General features: G+C 45.8%; 1 protein-coding gene across 1 annotated transcript in view; it reads right to left on the bottom strand.

The window, feature by feature from the left end:
- SZT2 (SZT2 subunit of KICSTOR complex) overlaps positions 1-20,946 on the bottom strand; it is a 112,107-nt gene that overhangs the window by 46,217 nt on the left and 44,944 nt on the right. The window contains exons 47-56 of the mRNA XM_078622693.1: positions 18,890-19,043; positions 17,700-17,832; positions 15,999-16,117; positions 13,139-13,303; positions 12,179-12,257; positions 3,307-3,450; positions 2,416-2,856; positions 1,689-1,882; positions 940-1,011; positions 299-429 (exon numbers count right to left, since the gene is read on the bottom strand). Of these exons, the coding sequence (XP_078478819.1) occupies positions 299-429; positions 940-1,011; positions 1,689-1,882; positions 2,416-2,856; positions 3,307-3,450; positions 12,179-12,257; positions 13,139-13,303; positions 15,999-16,117; positions 17,700-17,832; positions 18,890-19,043 (1,632 nt within the window). The remainder of the gene's footprint in view (positions 1-298; positions 430-939; positions 1,012-1,688; positions 1,883-2,415; positions 2,857-3,306; positions 3,451-12,178; positions 12,258-13,138; positions 13,304-15,998; positions 16,118-17,699; positions 17,833-18,889; positions 19,044-20,946) is intronic.

Below are 20,946 nucleotides of genomic sequence, written 5' to 3'. Positions count from 1 at the left end.
ATATTATACGACTAATCACACCACAGAACCATTACCTCGTGAAAACAAATACTCAGCCATCCACTCACCCACACTCACTAACATATTTGCCTATTCACTCATATACTCCTTCATGGATGTACTGATTGATGCACTCTACTATAATACACCCCAACCATTCACCCACTAGTCCACACACCCATTTTGGCAATATAGCGAATTACCCATCCACGCAAAGTGTGCCTCAGAATTGATCGAATTGATAGTCCGGGTCTCATCACTGGAGACTCGATAATTCCCTCCCCCCCCCACCCCTTACCTCTTCTCCTCCTCCTGCCTGCGTGCAATCTCCTGGTGGAGCCAGGTAGTCCCGCTACCAGCAGGACTCGCAGCCGCATCGCTCTGCGCCCCTGTGCCAGTCTTATGCCGCCGGCGTCGCCCCGCACCCACCTGCCACCAACCCCATGGACCCATAAGGTCGTACTCATTACACACAAAGTGCTCGTCACAAATGTACCACAACACCTTGCGGATCTCGTCGAGGAACATAACCCATTATGCGACCTCCGGTCATCCTCGCAGCGGCTTTTGGCTAGACATTGAACGAAGACGGTCAGTGCATCACGCGCTTTTGGATGTGCTTCTGCGGCCATCTGGAAAGCTCTTCCTCCCGATATTAGGAAGCCACTAGAGCTATGCACATTTAAATCTAGATTGAAAACCAATTTCTTTATAACCGCTTCATGTGTTTAGTTTATTGCCCCCTTCCCCCACACCTCCGATTAGCACGGTTGGCTACGAAGGAAATTCAATATCCATACAAACAGGAAAAACCGAGACATTGAGCAAATCCACACGTCGGCTTGTAAACGCGTCTCTGAAACATCCAATCCTGCCATAGTCGATAAGAGTGTTAAGTGTCTCTAAGACCAATTTCTAAAACACCCAGTTACAAGTCACCTCGTCACGTGGATTTGAGGTAATGTCGTCTGTAGTCTTGGGCGAGCTGGCATTTGGAGAATCCGTCTTGTTCTGCAGACATCAATAAAGTCGCACCATCATCATCATGACCAACAGCAATATATGTAAGAACAAAGACTAAATATCCCCCAGTATAGCGTTAACACTGTTTGGGGCAAGTGCTGTTAGCGAGTACCTATGAAGGCCGGAACGGCACACGAGGGATTGGGGTGGCCAGCACCACGCCAGACTGCCTTTGTCTCCATCGTGGCAATGTTTTTACACATCGCATGAGGTACTCAATTGAGGCAGTCAACTTAGGGGGGGGGCCCAGGACTGCTTCAAATCACCGTGACTGGTGTTGGCCGTGAGCAGGAATAAAACTCGAGCCGCCAGTTTCGGAGCGCGGCGTGCTAACCGCTACACTGCCACAATGTAACACCATCATAAATATCATCAACAGCAGTAGCTGTTGTCATCACCAAAAGTATCATCATAGTTAAAAGCAGCAGCATTATTATCTTAACTAGCAACATCATAAGTAGAAATACATTAATAATTATCTTGATTTGAAGCTTTCGTGACTGCAGGAATCCATACTAGAAAAAATAATAAAAGAACACGACGTTTCGGTCGCAACACAAGCGTCCATCGTAACAAGCTTGCTCATCATTATCATCACGAGTGGCAGCACTATTCACATCAGCAACAGCAGAAGCAGCAGCAGCATAAATCAGTCACCGTCTCACCGCTAATATTTCCCAAAAGCTCCTCCTCCCAGACTTTCCCTGCGATGTTCCAGACGTCCCGGCTAGCTCTGGCATTGCAGAAACACCCGCTGTAATTCCAGGAGAGAGCGGGGGTTGAGAGCCCCGCGTTCCGCCCGGGATGGGGTTGGAGAGGGAGCGAGCGGCGGGGGCTGGAGAAGTCATGGCAACGGGAACTAAAAAAAAAGAACAATCACCACGACAAAAATCACGCGACTACCATTACAACATCTACATAAACTACCGCAAATATAGCGACTAAAGTAAGAACGACACGTTGAGAAACAACAACTACTTGTGTTAATTAAACCCTTTACATTTAACATTAGCAGCTACTCAAATCAATGCTTTATATCGTCTCAATTCAGATAAATAGAAGCCCAATAAAACAATAAATTTACCCAATTTAATTAAGTTCCCTTCCAGCCACGCACACCCAAACTGACTGTGCCGATTAGACCAACTTTTGGCGAGAATTTTTTTTAATCTGGCCAATTGGGTGGCACAGGATCTTTAATTGATGATGGTCCGACAGTGGCGCATTCTAAAAATCGGTCAGTGGCAATGATTACACATTTGACTTTGGAGATTCTCATCAAGGAAGCGTGAAACTTGTGTTGGATTCAGACGACATACAGGATGGGTGTGCAGTTAGCTAGAGAAGAACTGTTATTTTTCCTTAAATTAGGTGCTTGCAAATGTTCCGTACCATTCGAAGCCATTCCCGAATCGCCTTCAGTGGCTTGTGGTACTGCCGTTGACAATGACGATGGTGACGTTTGTGTTGTTGACGATGCTATAGATGACGATGCTCCAACTGCAGCTGCTGATGGTGACAATGATAATGTTGACGATGATGCTGCTGATGACGACAGCGGTGTTAATGTTGATGTTTCTGGAGCTGCTGCTGGTGATGATGCCGAACATGACGATGCTCCCGCTGGCGACGATGACATAAATGACGACGTTGGCGACGACGAGGACGACGAGGACAGCTCGGGGATGGAGAGAGGGGCGGTGAGGACGGCGAACTCCAGCGCCGCCTCGCACACCGCGTGGAGCACGGCCGCCCGGAGTCGCTCGCACAGCTGCACCATGCTGATGGTGCCCGTCTCCCACAGCGAGAAGCGGAACACGGCACCTGTGGGTACTACACACACACTCATCTTCACACACTTCACACACACTAAAGAAAAGATCCCCCATACAGCAAGTGATATTAGCGAGCACCGGTGAAGGCCGGCACGGGAAACAAGGGGCTGCATGGCCAGCACCACGCTCGACGGCCTGGTCTCCCCAGTGTTGATGTTTACACGCCACACCAACTGCTCATTTCAGGCCGAGTCGACGTAGAGGAGGCCCCGGACCAGTTCAGATAATCGTCAATGGAACTGGCCATGAGCAGGAATCAAACTCGCGTCTCTAGCCTTTAACAAACTGCTGGGGCAAGTGCTGCTAGCGAGCGCCTATGAAGGCTGGTATGGCGCACAAGGAGTCGGTGGCCAGCCAACAACACCCGGCCACATTTGTCTCCCTAGTCCTGATGTGTACACACCGCACCAGGTCGTCATTTGAGGCCGAGGACTCGGTGTGAACTCACCTTCGCTGCCCTCTTTGACCAGGGTGACCTGGGTCATAGCGTCCAGGTCGGTGTCCGACAGGGGGTCTCTCTTCATCTCTTCCGTGCTGCTCTCACCGGTGTCGGCGGGCGGCGCCAACACAGACAGAGCCACACACGCGATGCCTGCACACGGAGGTCAAGACAAGTGCTGTCAGAGAGCACCTATTATACCTGGCACGGGGGGACAAGCGGGGGGTTATTTGGCCAGTACCACGCCCAGCCATCTTTTTCTCCCCAGTGCTAATGTTTACACACGACACCAGAGAGTCATTCAAGGCTGAGTTTACCTAGATGAGACCCAGGACAGGTTTAGATATTAGTCACCGATGTTGAACATAAGCGGGAATCAAACTCGGGTTGCCAGGTTTGTAAGGCAGTGTAAGCGCCAACTACTGCGCCATTGCTCCCCACATTTCACCGACAAAGACACACACACATGACACATAAATATATCTATTGGGTGAAATCTTCCTTTAAAAAAACACTTCATTGGATGAGTTCATCATGGAAACAGAGGTGCAGAAAATGCTAATATGCAACAGGCACGCATTGACACCTACTTTAAGAAATACATCGGCCTGTATGCGTCACGACACGGTAGTGTTGGCCAGGCCAGGTTTATACCCAGCTACCTCAGGTGTTGAAATACCATACGGTAGTAACTCGTCGATGAAGTGGCCATAGAGGAGGCCTAGGAAATGTTCAGATACCAGAATCACAACGTACTGTCCTACCGCTCCCCACACACACACACACAAAGAACAAGATGCCCTACATATTTTACAGACTGCTAGGCCAAATGCTGTTTGCAAGCCTGCAGAGCCGCATGCGGGAGTGTGGTGAGGAGAACACAGCACCCGGCCACCTTCTCCCCAGTGCTAATGTTTTCACACTGGATTAATAACTATTATTAAGGCAGTGTGGTACCAACAACATCACAGCTCCCCATAACAAAGATCCCCTGTGTATAGCCTTAAAAGACTGTTGGGGCAAATGCCGTTAGTGAACACATATGAAGGCCAGGACAGGACTAAACAGGGTTGGTGGCCAGCACCACGCCAGGCCGCCTTTGTCTTCCCAGTGGTGATGTTTACACATCATACCAGGCACTCATTTGAGGCTGAGTCTACTTAGGGGAGGCCCAGGACCGGTTCAGATAATTGTCACCGATGTTGGTCTTGAGCGGAAATCGAACTCGGGTTGCAGGGTTCATAGTACAACGCGCCAACTGCTACACTGCCGCTCACCATACACGTACAGAGACACACACACACTGATCTACTCACCCACATACAAATGCACCAACCAGAACATACTTATGCATAGGGGCACACAAACAAGATGTGCGTACACATTCACTCACTCACACACTCACTCTCTTACCCACTCATCTCAACAAGACAGGTTTATAGCTTGTATGAATTGCAGGCTGTAGGAGGCTGTGTGTGTTGTGATGATGCTGTATTTAATTCCTCTGACAGCCACTTTGGGTGGTCTGTGGTCCCGGAAGACGATGCTAAGTGCATTGGATTCAATTGAAGGCGAGTGGGGGAGGGTGGGCGAGCTCTCAGCATTATTATAACTCTCCGCTTGTGCTCTGTATATATGGGTCCTACTTGACAAAGGCATTACACATGCACACACATACAAAAACACAAGCATACAAACACATACATAAACAAAACACCGTCATATACACACACTCGTACACAAAAATTTACACAGATGGATGCACAAAACAAAGATCCCCGTATAGCCTTAGACTATTCGGGGAAGTGGTGTTAGTGAGCACTCATGAAAGCCGGAATGGCAAATGAGGGGGTGGGTGGTCAGCACCACACCCGGCCGCCTTTGTCTCCTGACTGGCAATGTTTACTACACACCGCACCAGGTACTCATTTGAGGCCGAGTCGACCTAGGGGAGGCCCAGGACCGGTTCAGATAATCGTCACCGATGTTGTCCGTGAGTGAGAATCGAACACCGGTCGTCAGCTTCGTAGCGCAGCGCAGCTAACAGCTCTCCTACCGCTTGCTACACACACATATATATACACAAATGTGCTTGCTACACACACACACATATTTATACAAATGTGTGCAGACACAAAAAAGATAAGAGAGCCCTGTATAGCCATCCAAAATGTAGGTTTGTTGAACTTATTTTGCACCGTACGTAGCCAACTGCTAAATCGGAGGTGTGGTTAGCTACGGAAGCCGGCAACAGCACACAGGGAGGCACAGCGAGCGTCACTCCCAGCTAGCTACCTTTGTGTCCCCTTAGTGATGGTGTTTCCACACTGCACCAAGTATTAATTTAAGGCTCGGTTAACCTAGGGACAAGGCCCAGGATAAATTCAGACAATAATTGCCCATTAATGTTATGTGACCAAAAATTTAACCCAGATCTTTACTAGTAGTGGAGTGCACAAATAAATGCACCACTGCTCCACCCAAATAAACATGCAATCCCACACACACCACACAAAGATCTCACGTATAGCCTTAAACAGACTGTTGGGGCAAGTGCTGTAAGCGAGTACCTAATAAGGTCAGCACAGTACATTTCGTGGGTGGCGTTGCCAGCACCACGCCTGGCCGCCAATGTCTCCTCTAAGCTAATGTTTACAAACTGCACCAGGTATGAATTTAAGGGTTAAATGACCTATGGGAGGCCAAGGGCCAGTTATATATGTGTCATGGAAGTTGGCCGTAAGCATAAATAGAACTCCGGTCGCAGAGTTCGTACAGCACATATACACACACATATATATGTATACATTTAAAATGACTTATAATGCAATGCAGGACACTCCTCACAAAGAGTGTGCAATGCAATGAGATTGTCTTCAGGTTATTATCACATATTCATCACCAGTATTACACTCTCATTCATACTAATAAGACACAATCAGAAGCACATGATACAAATATCCCACGTATAGCCTTTGATATATCATTGGGGCAAGTGCTGTTAGCAAGTACGGACCACGGTGGGGTGGGTGGCCAATACCACACCCAGCGGCCTTTGTCTCCACCGTGCTGCTGTTTACACACCGCATAAGTAAGGCGGAGTAGACCTAGGGGAGGCCTAGAACTGGTTCAAATATTTGCCGTGAGCGGGAATCGAAACCGGATCGCCAGGTTCGTAGCGAAGCGTGTGCGAACTGTTACACTACCGCTCCCCACGCACACCACTGCACACACTCTGCCTCGTACAAACACAAACACACGCTCACAGATTTATGTCAATGAGAGCAGACAGCCGCCACACATACGCATTTGTGCCATCATTAATCTCCACACACACGGAGGGGAGGAGCGCATTTAAGCTGGTTATGATGGATCGGATATTTTAACGCAATGCATGCGATACACAACGCAGTAACGCAAGCCTTTTTGGGCTCGCTTCTCCCACTGCACTCATGCAGAATTGTCAAAAGGCATGCTTTAGTTTCAGTAGAGACCACCACAAAACACTGAGAATTATATCAATATTTTCCTCGGGATCTTTGAGTCGTGGGCATTTGCAATGCGGCACACTGTTTTTCTCTTTAGGTCCATGGTAGGTACGTTCGTGTGTACAATTTATAAATCTCTCAATAGACCACAGCCAGATTAAATAAAGTTACCAATTATTGAGAGGCAATGGATTTCCGTGGGCACCGATGTGCTTAAATTAAGGATGTAATTGACGAAATAATGCATGTCAATGGACTCTTTACTGGTTAAATAAAGGAATTCTCACCTGGTTAAATTAAGGATGGCAATTACAGTGAAATTTATTGCAATGAGTTCGAGTTCATGGGCTCCCATATAGATATTTAAAGATGTCAGTCATGAAACATGGATAATATGGCCTCTCAAAGGGCTAAATAAAATGCAATGTAGAATACGGATAAATAAAGAATGATATTAATACTACTGCCATTACCATCACACCCAACGTTGTTACCATTATAAACAAGTTGTCCGTGTGAGGTCAACAGAATATGCTTCATCAACAGTGATTGTAGTAGGGATCAACTGGTACCCGCCACGGGAATATGGAACCTCTGCCAGCTCATGACTGCCAACCTCCAATCACAGCACGGTTGGCTACACACGGTGGGAAAGAAGTTGAACGTACAAAGAGAAGCATGTCGCTCAAAGCACTCTAAAGCAGGGAGACATTTTGACACGAGTATTAATAAGGATAATGCCGCTGTCTCAGGGGTTAAAATCAGAGGGGGTTTGAAACTTCTAAGCCAGGCTTTGCCTTCCTGCCCTCAGCGCCTTAATTTAACTGGACGCGATATTAATTTTGCTGCGTTCATTCATAACACGGCACTCCATCATTACCAATCAATATCACTAAAAGCCTCTCTGTGCGTGTGCATGCATATGCGTACGAGTATGAGTGAGGGTGAATGGATGTGTGTGTATGCGTGTCGGTGAATGGGAAAGTATTTCAGCGAGTGGGAGAGCATGCACGTGTGTGAGAGTGTGTGCGTGTGCGCACCTCAAGATGCATCTAGCCTGGCACAAGCACTACAGTGATGTCACCACTAATTAGTGACAAATGGCAGTTGTTTTTGTATGTGTGTGTTTCTTTGTATGAGAGTACGTGATCATTAACGGTACTCGCCCCGACAGCCTGTTAAGGCCATAGGGGGGATCTTTGTCTTTGTACCAGAGTGAATAGGAAAGCGTGTATCTGTTTCTGTACGAATGCATGGGAAGATGTCTGTGTGTCTAAGGGAATGGAAGAATGTGACTGGGAGAGAGTTTGTGTGTATGTATGAGCGAATAGGATAATGTACGAATGGGAGTGTGTCGGAGTGAAAGGGAGAGTGTATGAGTGAAAGGGAGTGTACAATTGTGAGTGAATTGGAGAGTGTGCGGGTGAATGAAAAAGCGTGTGTGGGTGAATGAAAAAGCGTGTTTGCGTGTGCATGAGAGTGCATTTCGATATCTGTGGATTTACGTATCTGTGTGCATGTGTTCGTGTGCATCATCTGATTTATGTATTCTGTGTTTCCTGTCAAATGCTGTTTGAATGACACACCACTATACCCTCTCTCCTCTCCTTTCTCTACCCTATTATAGCTCTCCCCTCTTCAATCCTTCCAGTCCCGTACTCGCCCTCTCTCTCTATGATATATCTATTTCATCTCCCACGCTCTCCAACTGTCTTTCCATAAACCCTTATACTGTTACTATTGCTCCTGATGGTGGTGGTAGTGATGCGAATGATGGCAATGATGCAAATGATGATTCTGCCGCTGCCTCTGCTGAAAATGCTAAATATTTTTGCTGTAATAATTATCAAAGATACATGGCTGTCTTCAGATACCTAGGATAGCATAAAAATCATTGGTACAATTTAAGATTTTCCACCACTTCACATCAAAATGGCTTTGTCAGCGTTACCGACAGCCATTGGGTCAGTAACTCCATCAGCCTGCGACATGGCACCACCGAGGTCCATAATTCAGCCAGCAGTAATTACAAGCAGTTCTCAAGTGCAGAGTGAATGCTCTCAGCCCGATCACCAACCAATGTGCAGAAAAAAGTGAAATTTGTGTTTTATTGCAGACATTAAGCAAATTAAAGCAGAGGACTAAAATGCTCAGCTCGATGTCCGTGCAACGAATGCTTCTACGGCACAGCTCGTGACATCGGTATAAAAGGCAATCGAAGGGACTCGAGTGGTTCAGTAGCATCTTTGGGAAGATGTTAGCATTCTGTGAGAGTTCCGAATGGAAATGTATTTCACCACGTAACAACAACATAAGAACAACAATTAGAAGAAAAAAATATATAAACGATAAAAAAAAGTTACGAAAAAAATAGCAAGCAGCAGTCGGGAGGAAATTAGAACAGACCACCAGGGTAATGCAGTTTAGGGGCCAATACTCATAGGAGAAATGGTGTGCCCTCGGTCTTAATTTTATCTATTAGCGCAAGGTAGTGTAATGGGTTGTAATTGAGACTAGGCTCCAAGAGGCTATAATCCCAATCTTCAATTATAACTCAAGTCTTGGCAAAGATAAAGATCCTCAAATCCAGTTTCGATGAAGGGTCTGAAATCCTGAAACCCAGTCTTCTAGAACTGAACCTCAATGAAGACTGTGATTTTAAAATCTGGTGTGAATTAATACTCAAAATGCTGCAACCCAGCGTCCTGTGCAGGCAAGTCTCGGTCTAATAAAGGGTTAAATGTTTGGTGAGCGATGGAAGAGAGTGGCAGGATGAGGAGGCTGGGGTAACATTGTTGGTCACGTCGAATGCCGCTTGATTCGCTGTAACAAACCCACCCCAAACCTGCAACGTCTCAGCGGTCGAAATAAAAAAATAAAAAGAGAAAAATCGATTGACAAAGCATCAATTTCCGAGCAGGAGGCACTCTGCTAAGTTTAGATTTACGGACCTCTCTGCACACAGAAATAAATAATTCCTTAATCATGTTAAAGATTTTTTTCAGAGAGACCAAAATAAAGATTTGCTTTTTCTTAAAAAAAAATTGCAAATTAAGCACAAATGTTATTTTGATTTTTATAAATGGATAATGAAATAACTGGAAAAATAAAGACCTGCTTTTCCCATAAAATAAATGTAACGCGTGATGATAATGGTCTTCTGTTTGCTACAACATGGACATGCCCTTCAAGCACCACCCCCTCAAGTCTCATTACTAGAACTGTGGCGGCTTTCGGTCTTGTTACACAGTCAACATCGCCTTCAAGGAGCACTCTTACAGTCCCACCACTAGGATTTAGTTATACTGGTAGGAACCTCCTGGTTACACCAGCCCACAGGGGATTATTGTGTCCGTCCGTCCTGCATCCAAAAATGGGAGGGGTGGGGCTGGGTGAAGAGGGGAGGGTGGGGAGGGGCTGGGTGGAGAGGGGAAGGTGGGGGAGGGGCTGGTCACCCCGTGGTGCCCTTATAAAACTCAACGTTTAACCTACTCACGCCGGCTTGTGCCCGCCCTCACAGGTCGGGCATATTTGCGGAATACACCACGCCGCCGTTGACCCTGGCCATTGACCGAGCAACCCAACGTTCCTACCAGCTCCCTCCGCAGGAATGTGTTTCCCTTTCTTGCACAGTCAACAGGTATGTCAAGGACCACGTTTATAGTATCCCCCACATGGCTATGTGTCTTCCCTTGGGTCACTGGCCTCCGAGTCTCATTCCAATGTAACCAAAGCACCTCCGTCCTGTGCAGATACCCCAAGCATTCCTATGGTAGGGGCCCAGTCCATCCATAGGATGACCACTGTTGAATTCCTATAAATGAGGCCGTTTTTTATCAACATTGACTCAGGTATGTATGGGGAGCTTTGTAGACACACATTATTAATTATATAATAGAAATAATATATTATACAAAATAATATTAAGGTTTTTCTAATGTATCACTTTAAGCCAATTACCAATTTTCATTTTAGTTTGAAAACATGCTGTTAAATTGATAACAAAAAAAAAAGTGGTTTGGAAAATGAAGAAGATCGTTTAAATAAATCCTTAAAAACGTATCCTACTCATGAGGAAAAGCAGACGACAGACGCTGATAATGTCAGAAAACAACAGGACGCTGACTGGCACTGTGACACAAGTGGAAAAGCAGCATCATAAGATCTGGTGCCTGGAGAAAATTACGTTAAAGTCAGGAAAGATCATTATTGATCCCGCCACAAATAGACAAAATAGTATCCACAAGCAGGAAAAATGTTTAATATGTCCTTGACATTTTTTTATGTCTTTAGGTGATGGTAAATGAGAAGGAAACGTTTCATGCGTCAAACTCAATACAATTAGAAACATCTCTGAGCAGGAAGCTACAGTGGAAAAAAAGCTTTAAAGATAACAAGGAAATCACAGAACACTAACCACCATGGTTTGTAAAGAAGAAGCAATTCCATAAAAAAAAACCACAGTAAGAAACTGAACTTACCGAAACAAAAAGTAGGGATTTAAATTGCTTTATCATATTATTTTGAGCTTTTCTCTTGGACTTTTGAATGGAAAGCCATTGCGGAGCATACAAAAAAAGAACTTGATCATTCAGACTGGCCTTCTTGAGAAAATATTGAGCCCTCACATCGATAAAGCCTTAAATACACTACAAAGGACGGATGGTCTTGGGCCGCCGCTGTTGATACAGCACCAATCAGCAGAGCACGATGATGGACGTGGTCAGTTTGTGTGGGGGCGCGATCATTAACCGCAAGTTAACTAGTGCAACGTTCATGCAATAACGTTGCACACAGCAATGCTATCAGAATGCTACACGAGAAAAAGAAAGATGCATGCGAGTATGCAAACTCTCAGCAACTTTGCTCAAAGTGTTTTTTTTTATTGCTACACATAAGACGGCGCCGCGATTGGCCAGATTAAATTACATGGTTGTCATGTGGCAGCATAAAGGTAAATATTAAACATGGGGGTTTTTTGTCACGTATGAATCCAGAGATGTTGAATAAAACGGAAAAAATAATTTGTCCTGGTTATTTTACTCGTACGTTCTTATTTGCGTGTTCCTCGCGCAAATAAAAGTCTCCTTTTTTTTTACTCATAGGCCAAACAGATGTATTTCCTTGAGACTAAGTTGAGCCCCTTGGGCTGGGCATCCATGCATTTCCTGCTTTAACCAATGAATAATTAAAACACGTGGATCGTGGTTGACCCCAATGGCTCAGTAATGTATAAATGCATTGCTAAACCGAAGCAAGTTGCAGTGCTTAACATGGCACGCTGTGCAGCATTTTAAACGCAACAAAGTGAAATGTAACACGGTTTTCAATTTGGTTTCATATTGGCTTTATGTTACTCAAGACTGAGTGAGTGAGGCTCAGTGGTTCCTTACCTTTTCCTCCTGTTCCCAGACCGCCAGGCTTGTTGTACAGGTAAATTTCTCCCTTTGAATATCTCTTGTCAGGGGAATGCTGGAGTAGAAACACATCATTCACAAGCCAGAATCAACAAACCTCCCCCTCCCTGAGTTTGAGCCCTGATGCAGGTCTGTCTCTCACTTTCTCCGTCTCCCTCTGGGGGCTCATAATAGTCATGTGACACACAAACCCAGCAATTTAGGTATTTATGGGTCCAGGCCCAGGAGCTGAGTATCTCTCTGTCAGTCTCTCTCAAAGTGTGGCTCGTGATGTGGTGTTAAAAATATTAACCAGAGAGTGTGTCCCCTCTTTCCCTGTCAGGAGGTTAGGCTCATATTGGCCATGTTAGCCAGCAAACTCGAAGATCTAGGGTTCAATCCTCCTTATGTCTGGGTCTTTGTCTCTTTCAAAAGTGCACCTCTGCTGGGCTAGCGGAGGAAATTCACATTTTCACAGCAGGCTCCAGACGCTCCAAGATAACCACTGTTTTAAGACGTTGAACAAAGTGGTACTATTTTTCCCCAACCCTGGAGGGTTGATAATGGTGATAGGCTGATTCGACCCCAGAGCAGCCTTTGAACTTATAATCTACTAATTGTGAGTCGAGAACTATGAAGTCCAGGTAGCTATATTATTATTATTTGTTGTATTTTACTTAACAATTGAGCTTGTACCATGAATTCAGTGTCCTTTAACCAGGCCAGTCAGTGCCCGTGAGATTCATTATCGCCTTGCATTGATTCATTGTCCATTATAGAACCATTCAGGGGTGGTGAAGTGAAAACAAAGGAAGTTGAAGGGAGGTACGGGGAGGTGAAGAGGCACAGGGAGGGGGAGACACGCGGAGTTACACGACATGGAGAAAAAAACAGGGATGCACTCTCCAAAGGTTTTTATCCCCCCCAACCCACCCTGAACCGCCACCGACCCCTGACCTGGAAGTGGTTTTCAGGATCGGTGTCGATGTACTTGGGCGAGAGGAGGAAGGTGTGCAGGTTCTGGCGGAGGTAGTGCAGGACGGCCGGGAAGCGCGGGCCCCACATTGGTGGCATCAACACCAGCACGGTTTCCGACGGTGCCTGCCCGTGTGGCTGGAGGAACTACGCACGAGGAGAAGTGAGGGCAGGTATACAATGAAGGTGCGGGGGGGGGGGAAGTGAGGGAGAGGTGAAGCAAGGAGAGGGAAAGGGAGGGAAAAGTGAAGAGATGCGAGGGATGGTGAGCGGAGGTGAAGGGAAATGATGGGAGGTGAAAGAAGGAGGGTGGTGACGAGAGGTATAGAGAGACAAGAGTCAAGGAAGCAGGGGGGGGAGGGAAGAGGAAGAGAGAGGTACATCGACATGAAGGAAGCTGATGAGAAGTGAGCAGATGTGACAGGAGTTAGTGGGAGATGAAGTGAAGGGATGTGAGGGGGAGGCGAGTCGCATGGGGAGGCAATGAGATGCTGATGATGAAGAAGAAGAAAATAAATGAAATGGGGGAACGAGAGGTGAAGAATGCAAAGGGCAGCAAACAGAGGCAGGCGAAGGTGGTGGGAATGGAGAGGCGGTGAGGGGAAGTAAAGGGAGGTGATTGGAGGTGGGGGAGAGGTGAAAGGTGAGGTCTTGCGAGTTTAAGGGAGGTGATGGGTGGAAAATCGAGGTAAAAGGAGATAAGGAAAGGGAGCGAAAGGGAGGAGGAGGAGCAGCAACAGGATAAGAAAAGAGGGATACATGGGAAGGCAGCGATTGTGAGTGAAATCCTAAATGTATATGATGTTGGCTTTTATTATGTACAGTTAATGGAGAAAGGGCCGAGATATCAGCACCTCCGATTAGTACAGTTGTCTACGTATTGGTGCGCAAGAAGTTCAACATACACACAGACCAAACTCAGAATAACCTGGTATAATTGTGGACTTCTGGAACTGGATTCGAACCCAGGAACTAGGCATGGGCTGCCACAGTAGCTGAAAAGGCAATTATGAACTCCTTGTGAGAGACAGCCAATGCCAGGGCTCAAACCCAAGACACGGTGGTACTGGCGTTGTGTGTCCGACACAGCCATTATGGGCCCCTAGAGCCTACAACCACATCTTTTTTTTAATCACCAAACAGACTCCACTGCAGCGAGGTCTCATCCATATATTTATCACCTCTTAACGCTCCATTTCCTACCATCCATTTTTCTTGTTTAACCCTTTGCATAGTATTGGATGGGTTTGCAAAGGAATGTTGAGTCCTTAAGCATAGCATTTAATAAGTGCGCAAAAGTGCAAAATTACTTCAAGTGTGTAAAATATCTCCCTGTTAAGATGTGTATTGGGAAGTGTTCACATCTCTGTTAGCAGCCCTGAGCCAGTGAAGGAAATTCCACATTTCTGTGGCAGAGTCCAGTCTATAGGACGACCATAATGGCCACCACCGTGTCAAGAGGCACACTTAGCAGTGAGCAATGAGCTATGAATCCCTGGGTTCGAATCCTCGGTCTGGGTGTCTTTCACTTGACCATCACCACCACCACCACAATCCAACCACCATTAATATCGCCACCACCCTCCACAAGGAATAACAGCTTAAAAGTCTTAAGCACACTATAACGACGACGATGAAAACCCCATTCCCATCATCAATCCTAGAACATATCCAGTAGACACACACACACGTACATTTAAACAAAACATTCTTTCATTATTTTAAAATGCAACCAGTCAGACAACCCTTTTGCAATGTGCGTTTTATAATTCATCAGTCCCGCCAACTCTAATTAAGGCCACAGAGAAATAGCCGTGCTCGCCAATTAATAAATGATGCCTGTGGTTTGACGCGCAATCCTATTCATGCCCCTTGCAAGTGGGTTTTTTAAAGTGAACATTTGTTATTTAATTAAAACAACTCTTTTTCCAAGATATTATTTTCATTACATGTGCTGGTAACACCAGGTTTAATGGCGAAAAGCCAAGTTTGCTTCAATAGTCTTTTGCCGAAGCCATGTATAAACGCAGTAAAAGAGATGAAATACCGAGAAACCCACACAGACATATATAAACACACAAACTGTATATATACACACATAGATCTACATATATACATACCGTACACAAAGACAAAATATATTAATTACAATCCCCTATAGCCTTTCACGGACTGTTGAGGAAAGTGCAGCTAGCGAGTACCTACGAAGGGCAGCACAGCGCACGAGAGAGCGGTGTGACCCGTAAAATGACTGCCCACCTGTGGTCGGCCGAGTGCCGATATTTAACTACAGCACTAGGAGTTAATTAAAGACTAAGTTTGATACCACAAAGCAGCTATTTTTAATGAACCATTCCATCTCGCAGGACACAGCTCTCATTAGGGCGAGTGAGTAAGTTGAGAGATTCTGGACGCCCATGATAGGGACTCATTAGCAGGACACCACCAGCCTCGTATCGAAACTGTTACGCAACATATAATGGCCTATTCTCTCAGTAGGCATTACACTTTATCAGGGCTCATCACAAAAACATGGCTAACCTCTGAAGTCATTAAACATATTTCAAGCCGCTTAATCTCATTCCATATTGCTAGGGCTCATTAAGACATAACCCTCTAGTTTTGTAGGACACGGGATCATCAGTAGGACATGAGGAACTGCTTCCCCTGTGGATGACAATCATCAATTAGCCAATGCCCTGTATTGCGTTCTCATCGGCCGGACATGGCTCACGAACCCAGCAGGTTTGGGACTCAGACATGGACCTGCCCTCTGTCTTTACAGCTCCTAAGCGGGATGGGACCCTTTGCACCGCCACACTTGGGGGCTCATCAACAGCACCTGCACGTCGGCGGGCGTGAGCATGCAGTTGCGCACGAGCATCACGGTGATGACATCAAGTGTCGCCTCGTGGAGACGGCGCAGCAGAGCTTTGAGCAGCTCACCTGTCACCTCCACTCCTACACACACAGACATAGGACACACACAGATACACACACGCAGAAACACACACGCAAAAACACACACACGCAGGCGTAGACAAAAAACAAAGATTCCCCCATATAGCCTTAATAGACTGTTGGGGCAAGTGCTGTTAGCGAGCACCTATGTAAGCCGGCACGGCACACGAGGGAGAGGGTGGCCAACACCACGCCCGGCCGCCTTTGTTTCCTTAGTGGCGATGTTTACACATCGCACCAGGTACTCATTTGAGGCCGAGTCGACCTAGGGGGAGCCCAGGACCGGTTCATATAATCGTCACTGGTGTTGGCTGTGAGTGGGAATCGAACCCAGGTCCCCAGGTTCGTAGCACAGCGCACTAACCGCTACACTACCGCCTCCCCCCCCACGACATAGACACACACAGATACAGACACACACACACGCAGCCATAGACACACAGATACACACACACACATGCAGACAGAGAAAGGCACATAGAGATAAATGCACATGCATGGTACAGCAGAGCCTTTCGAAGCTGCCCTGTCACCTCTAATCCAACAAATATAGGGAGATAAATACACACAGAGGTCTTGTAAAATCACACAAACATAGCTATGGCTCACAAATAAGAAATGTTACTTTTTGGAAAGTTGAGTAGTGGTAATCCAAGTGGTAAACTGGCCCCCACGGTGGCTCTTTACTCTGTCTACTGGCCATGACGAAGTATTGCAGTGAATATCTGGCAACCGATAAGTCGGTGATGTATGGTTTGGTATACAGTACTGCGGGTACATGTGCAGCCGTTTAGTCCATCCGCTGCTGGATTAGGGCCTCCCTACGCTGCGAGGGATATTGTGTGGAGAGTTTGAGGGCATGTCACCATGCTGGTCAGTGCAGGTTGATGAATGCTGGCACTGGCAAAAGGGCTGTACACGGACAGACGTGTCATGGGTCGACAGGCAATGTAACGGAGTTCGAGAAAGATGTCATAAATAAAAGAGATCGCAGACCAACGAAAAGAAAAAGAGTACAGACCTGACAATACAAAAAGAGAGTACAAGAGAGGACACAAAACGATACAACATAAATACACGAGGGCATGTAATGATGTAAAAAGCAATACATACAAGACAAAATATACAGAAGAGATGAGAAAACACAAAATACAGTACCGTATAACATGTATCGACCAGTTTGGTGAAGTATGGTCAAACAACTTCCACATCTGACATGACATAGCAAGTCTTTTATTCAGCAGTGGATTGACAAAGGGTTGTAAATTATAAGTATAATTATGCAAATGTATCCTGGGTTCAATTGCCAGGTTTAACTGCCTCTCTCAAGTCTCTCACAACGGCCAAATCGGGTTCATAATGGCATTAAGGATACTGTGCCAGCACTACTGAGATATTGGGTGTCCCTAACCGTAAGCCACCACCATATGTTGCCAGCCATGCTAATGGGAGTCCCTCAAGAGCTGAGTTAGGCATTTCTTTCAAAATAATCATAATGGCTGTATCAGGTTCAATACGGTCAAGTCAGAGACAATGAACCAACAAGCCATGGATATGGCCATGTCGGTGGGACAGCGCCTACCGGCCGGTACAACACCGTGCACGTTGAGGCGGATGTTCTTCTCCGAGTGACCGACGGCACGGGCGGAGGATTCTGCCGTCCGTGAGCTCACGGATTCTATGGACACCTGCCTGTCCCACCACCCACGCGGCGTCTGGGTGACAGAGAGAGAAGAGTCCCAATCAAAACAAATCCTGAAAAACAGATTCCTATAGCGGAGCCTCAATCAAAACATTGATCCTGAAATGTGGTCATAATTGAGATTCATCTTCTTGGTTCTTTCGGTAAAGTCACGTAGAATGGAAAAAATAAAATAGTAAAAATAAAACATTTTATTATTTCCATTCTACGTGACTTTACCGAAAGAACCAAGAAGATGAATCCCTGCAGTCACGAAAGCTTTAAATCGAAACATAATTGAGATTGTTATCTTCAAAAACCATTCGGCGCGAGTCTCATGCAAGACTCCCGAAGCCGAAACCCTGTCTCCTGTTCATTCATCATGCATAGTCAGCGAAGGACCGTAGCACCAAGCGTGTGACCACTTGTGACAGCAGTCGGATAAACCACTCTTGCCGGTGACGAGTGATTTGTTTGATCCACATCTCAGGGGGGCGACCACGGGGGCGGCGCCATTTCTTTAAGGGTCGCAAGCCACTTCGAATAAAACCGAGCCCAAGTCAAAACTCAGACTATTTTTGTTTGTTTATACAGTAAAGCCTCACTGAGAATCATGACTCTTGTGCAGGTGGGTTCTGCCAAGTTTTGGCAGCGAGGGCACAATGACTGCTATGTATATCCAAATTGAGTAATTTGCGGGTACCTTTTTAAATCTGGCAAACTTGGACCGCGACGACGCTGGCACATAATGGCCTACTCTTGCAAATAACGTCACAGTATATTTAACGTCCACCGTGAAGTACACGGCGTTTATTTTTACAGTTCATATTCACGCAGTATTAAAATCAGGGAGTTGCTACTGAATTCGAATCGTGAACCTTTGCAACAAGTGGCCAATGCGCTAGGCCATGTCACCGCCCTTGTATTGAAACATGGTCTCAATAAATTACAATCCCCAAACCTGGTCCCCTGGAACCAAGTCTCAATTAAGACGGATTCTGAAAACCAGCATGCTGGTTTCAAGTCTCAATCAATACGGATTTTAAAACCTGATCTCCTGGAGCCGAGTCTCTACTGGGGCCAGGGCTCACCACGGGCTCATCTGTTGTGGCTGTAGGCTCCTGGCTGCGTGTGAGAGACATGAAGGGGGACGCTATGACGGGGGATTGAAGTGATGCTGCCGATGGAATCCCCTCCTTGTTGGAATCAAAGGAAGTTCTGGTGGCAGCGGACTCCTCGATAAGCCTGTGGCAAGACACAAATGAACAATATACTCACACACACATGCACACGCCATTAAACATGCAAGAGCACACACATACACACAATTCCTAATTCGATAGCAAGAGTGGTAAGTGGTATCTAAACTGGTTCTGGGCCGTCCCTTAAATTAATCCCTGGAGATGTGGCAATACATACTAGTAGAACTCAATTTAAATATAGATACATATGTATGGTTACAAAGACAACTCAAAGGTACGCAAATACAAGAAAATATTAACTTACTGATGCTGCTGCACATTACAATTATGATATAATGCTGCTACTAAAACGTATTCCTAAGTGCTAAGTTAGTTTTCCCTTTTTAGATTTGAACACTTTAATCATACAGCACTGCCAAACCAGCATTAATATAGCTCATAAATTGAGAGCAAGCATATCCCTTCAATGACTTTAAAACCTCTCATCTTTTGGCTTCCCAAAAAACAGTTGTACTTGAAAAAATTCAAGGTCTTCCGTGGGTAAATAAGGAATTATTATCATTATTAATGTTGCCATTCTTATGATTAAGGTCACTTTGGTTTAACAGGACTTCATTTCCCTAATGGAGTAAGGGAAATGATGTCATCGTGTCAGAAATGGAACACACCCCCCCACCTCCCCACCCACCCCAACCATAGTCCATTATAAAAATTGTGTCGTTGTTCAATATGAAACGTGCACTGGCAAGTCTGTCCAATTCTGTATGTAGTCCAATTTGTAATATTGCAGCTCACACGCACACTCGTACACTCAAACACAAAGACAAAAATCCCCCCACTCCTCTCCCAAAGCCTTAACCGACTGTGGGGAGGGGGGGGCGCAAGTGCTGTTAAGCGAGCACCTATTAAGGCCGGCATGATACATGAGGGGTGGGTGGCCAGGATCATGCCTGGCTGCCTGTCTCCCCAATGTTGATGTTTTTTTTCAAATCACACCAGGTACTCATTTAAGGCTGAGACAACCCAGGGGAGGCCCATAACCAGCTAAGATAGACCTCACTAATGTTGGCTGCAGGCAGGAATCGAACTCGGGTCACCGAGCTCGCAAGACAATGCACTAACCACGACACTACTCTCCTCCACATAGAAATACACACGCACACATAAACAAAAGATCACCCATACAGCAATAAAAACTGTCGGAGCAAGTGCTCTTAAAAACACACACCCATTCAGGTTTGCATAGCACGCAAGGGAGGAATGTGGCCAGTACCACACCTGGTACACATTTAGAGCCAAGTCAACGTGTGGGAGAGACCTCGGACCACTTGAAATACAACTTAACAATTACGTTATTCATAAACATGTGAACTCGGGGAGCTGGAATCACAGCGTAGACACATACGCACACGAACATGCACGCACACGACATGTACACGCATACGAGTACATAAGCACATGTGCACGCATAAGTAAAGATACATTGTTAGCATGTTACTAAGAACAATGGGTCCTTAAATAGTTAAATACATAATATTTACCGTAATTGTATCTCAAAGACTTTCACTTTGTTAAAGGGTTAATTGCAATGAACAGCAAAACAAGAAAAACCCAAAGATTAGTTAAGGAAGGAAAAGCGTTGATTTTCTTGGCCAAATTGGCCCTGTTAAATGTTTTAGGGGATTAGGTGAATAGATTTTATTGGAAAAGGCTTTGAGTTAATGGCAGGTATGAAACAAGCATAAGTGCACAGAGGCGCATGCACACGCAAACACACACAGACAAGTATTCAAATAGCATATATACAGTAGATGTATACACAGATCTGCACAGCATATATAAAAAGATCTGCCGTATATAACCTGAACAGACTGTTGGGGCAAGTGCTGGTAGCGAGCACCTATGAAGGCCCGGCACGGCACATTACTTTGTGGCCAACACTACGC

This window comes from Lampetra planeri, chromosome 3 (genome assembly GCF_965212315.1).
Source record: "Lampetra planeri chromosome 3, kcLamPlan1.2.h2, whole genome shotgun sequence".
Classification (NCBI taxonomy): domain Eukaryota; kingdom Metazoa; phylum Chordata; class Hyperoartia; order Petromyzontiformes; family Petromyzontidae; genus Lampetra; species Lampetra planeri.
Note: the sequence above shows the minus strand (reverse complement) of the source record. Positions and strands in the feature narration are given on the sequence as shown.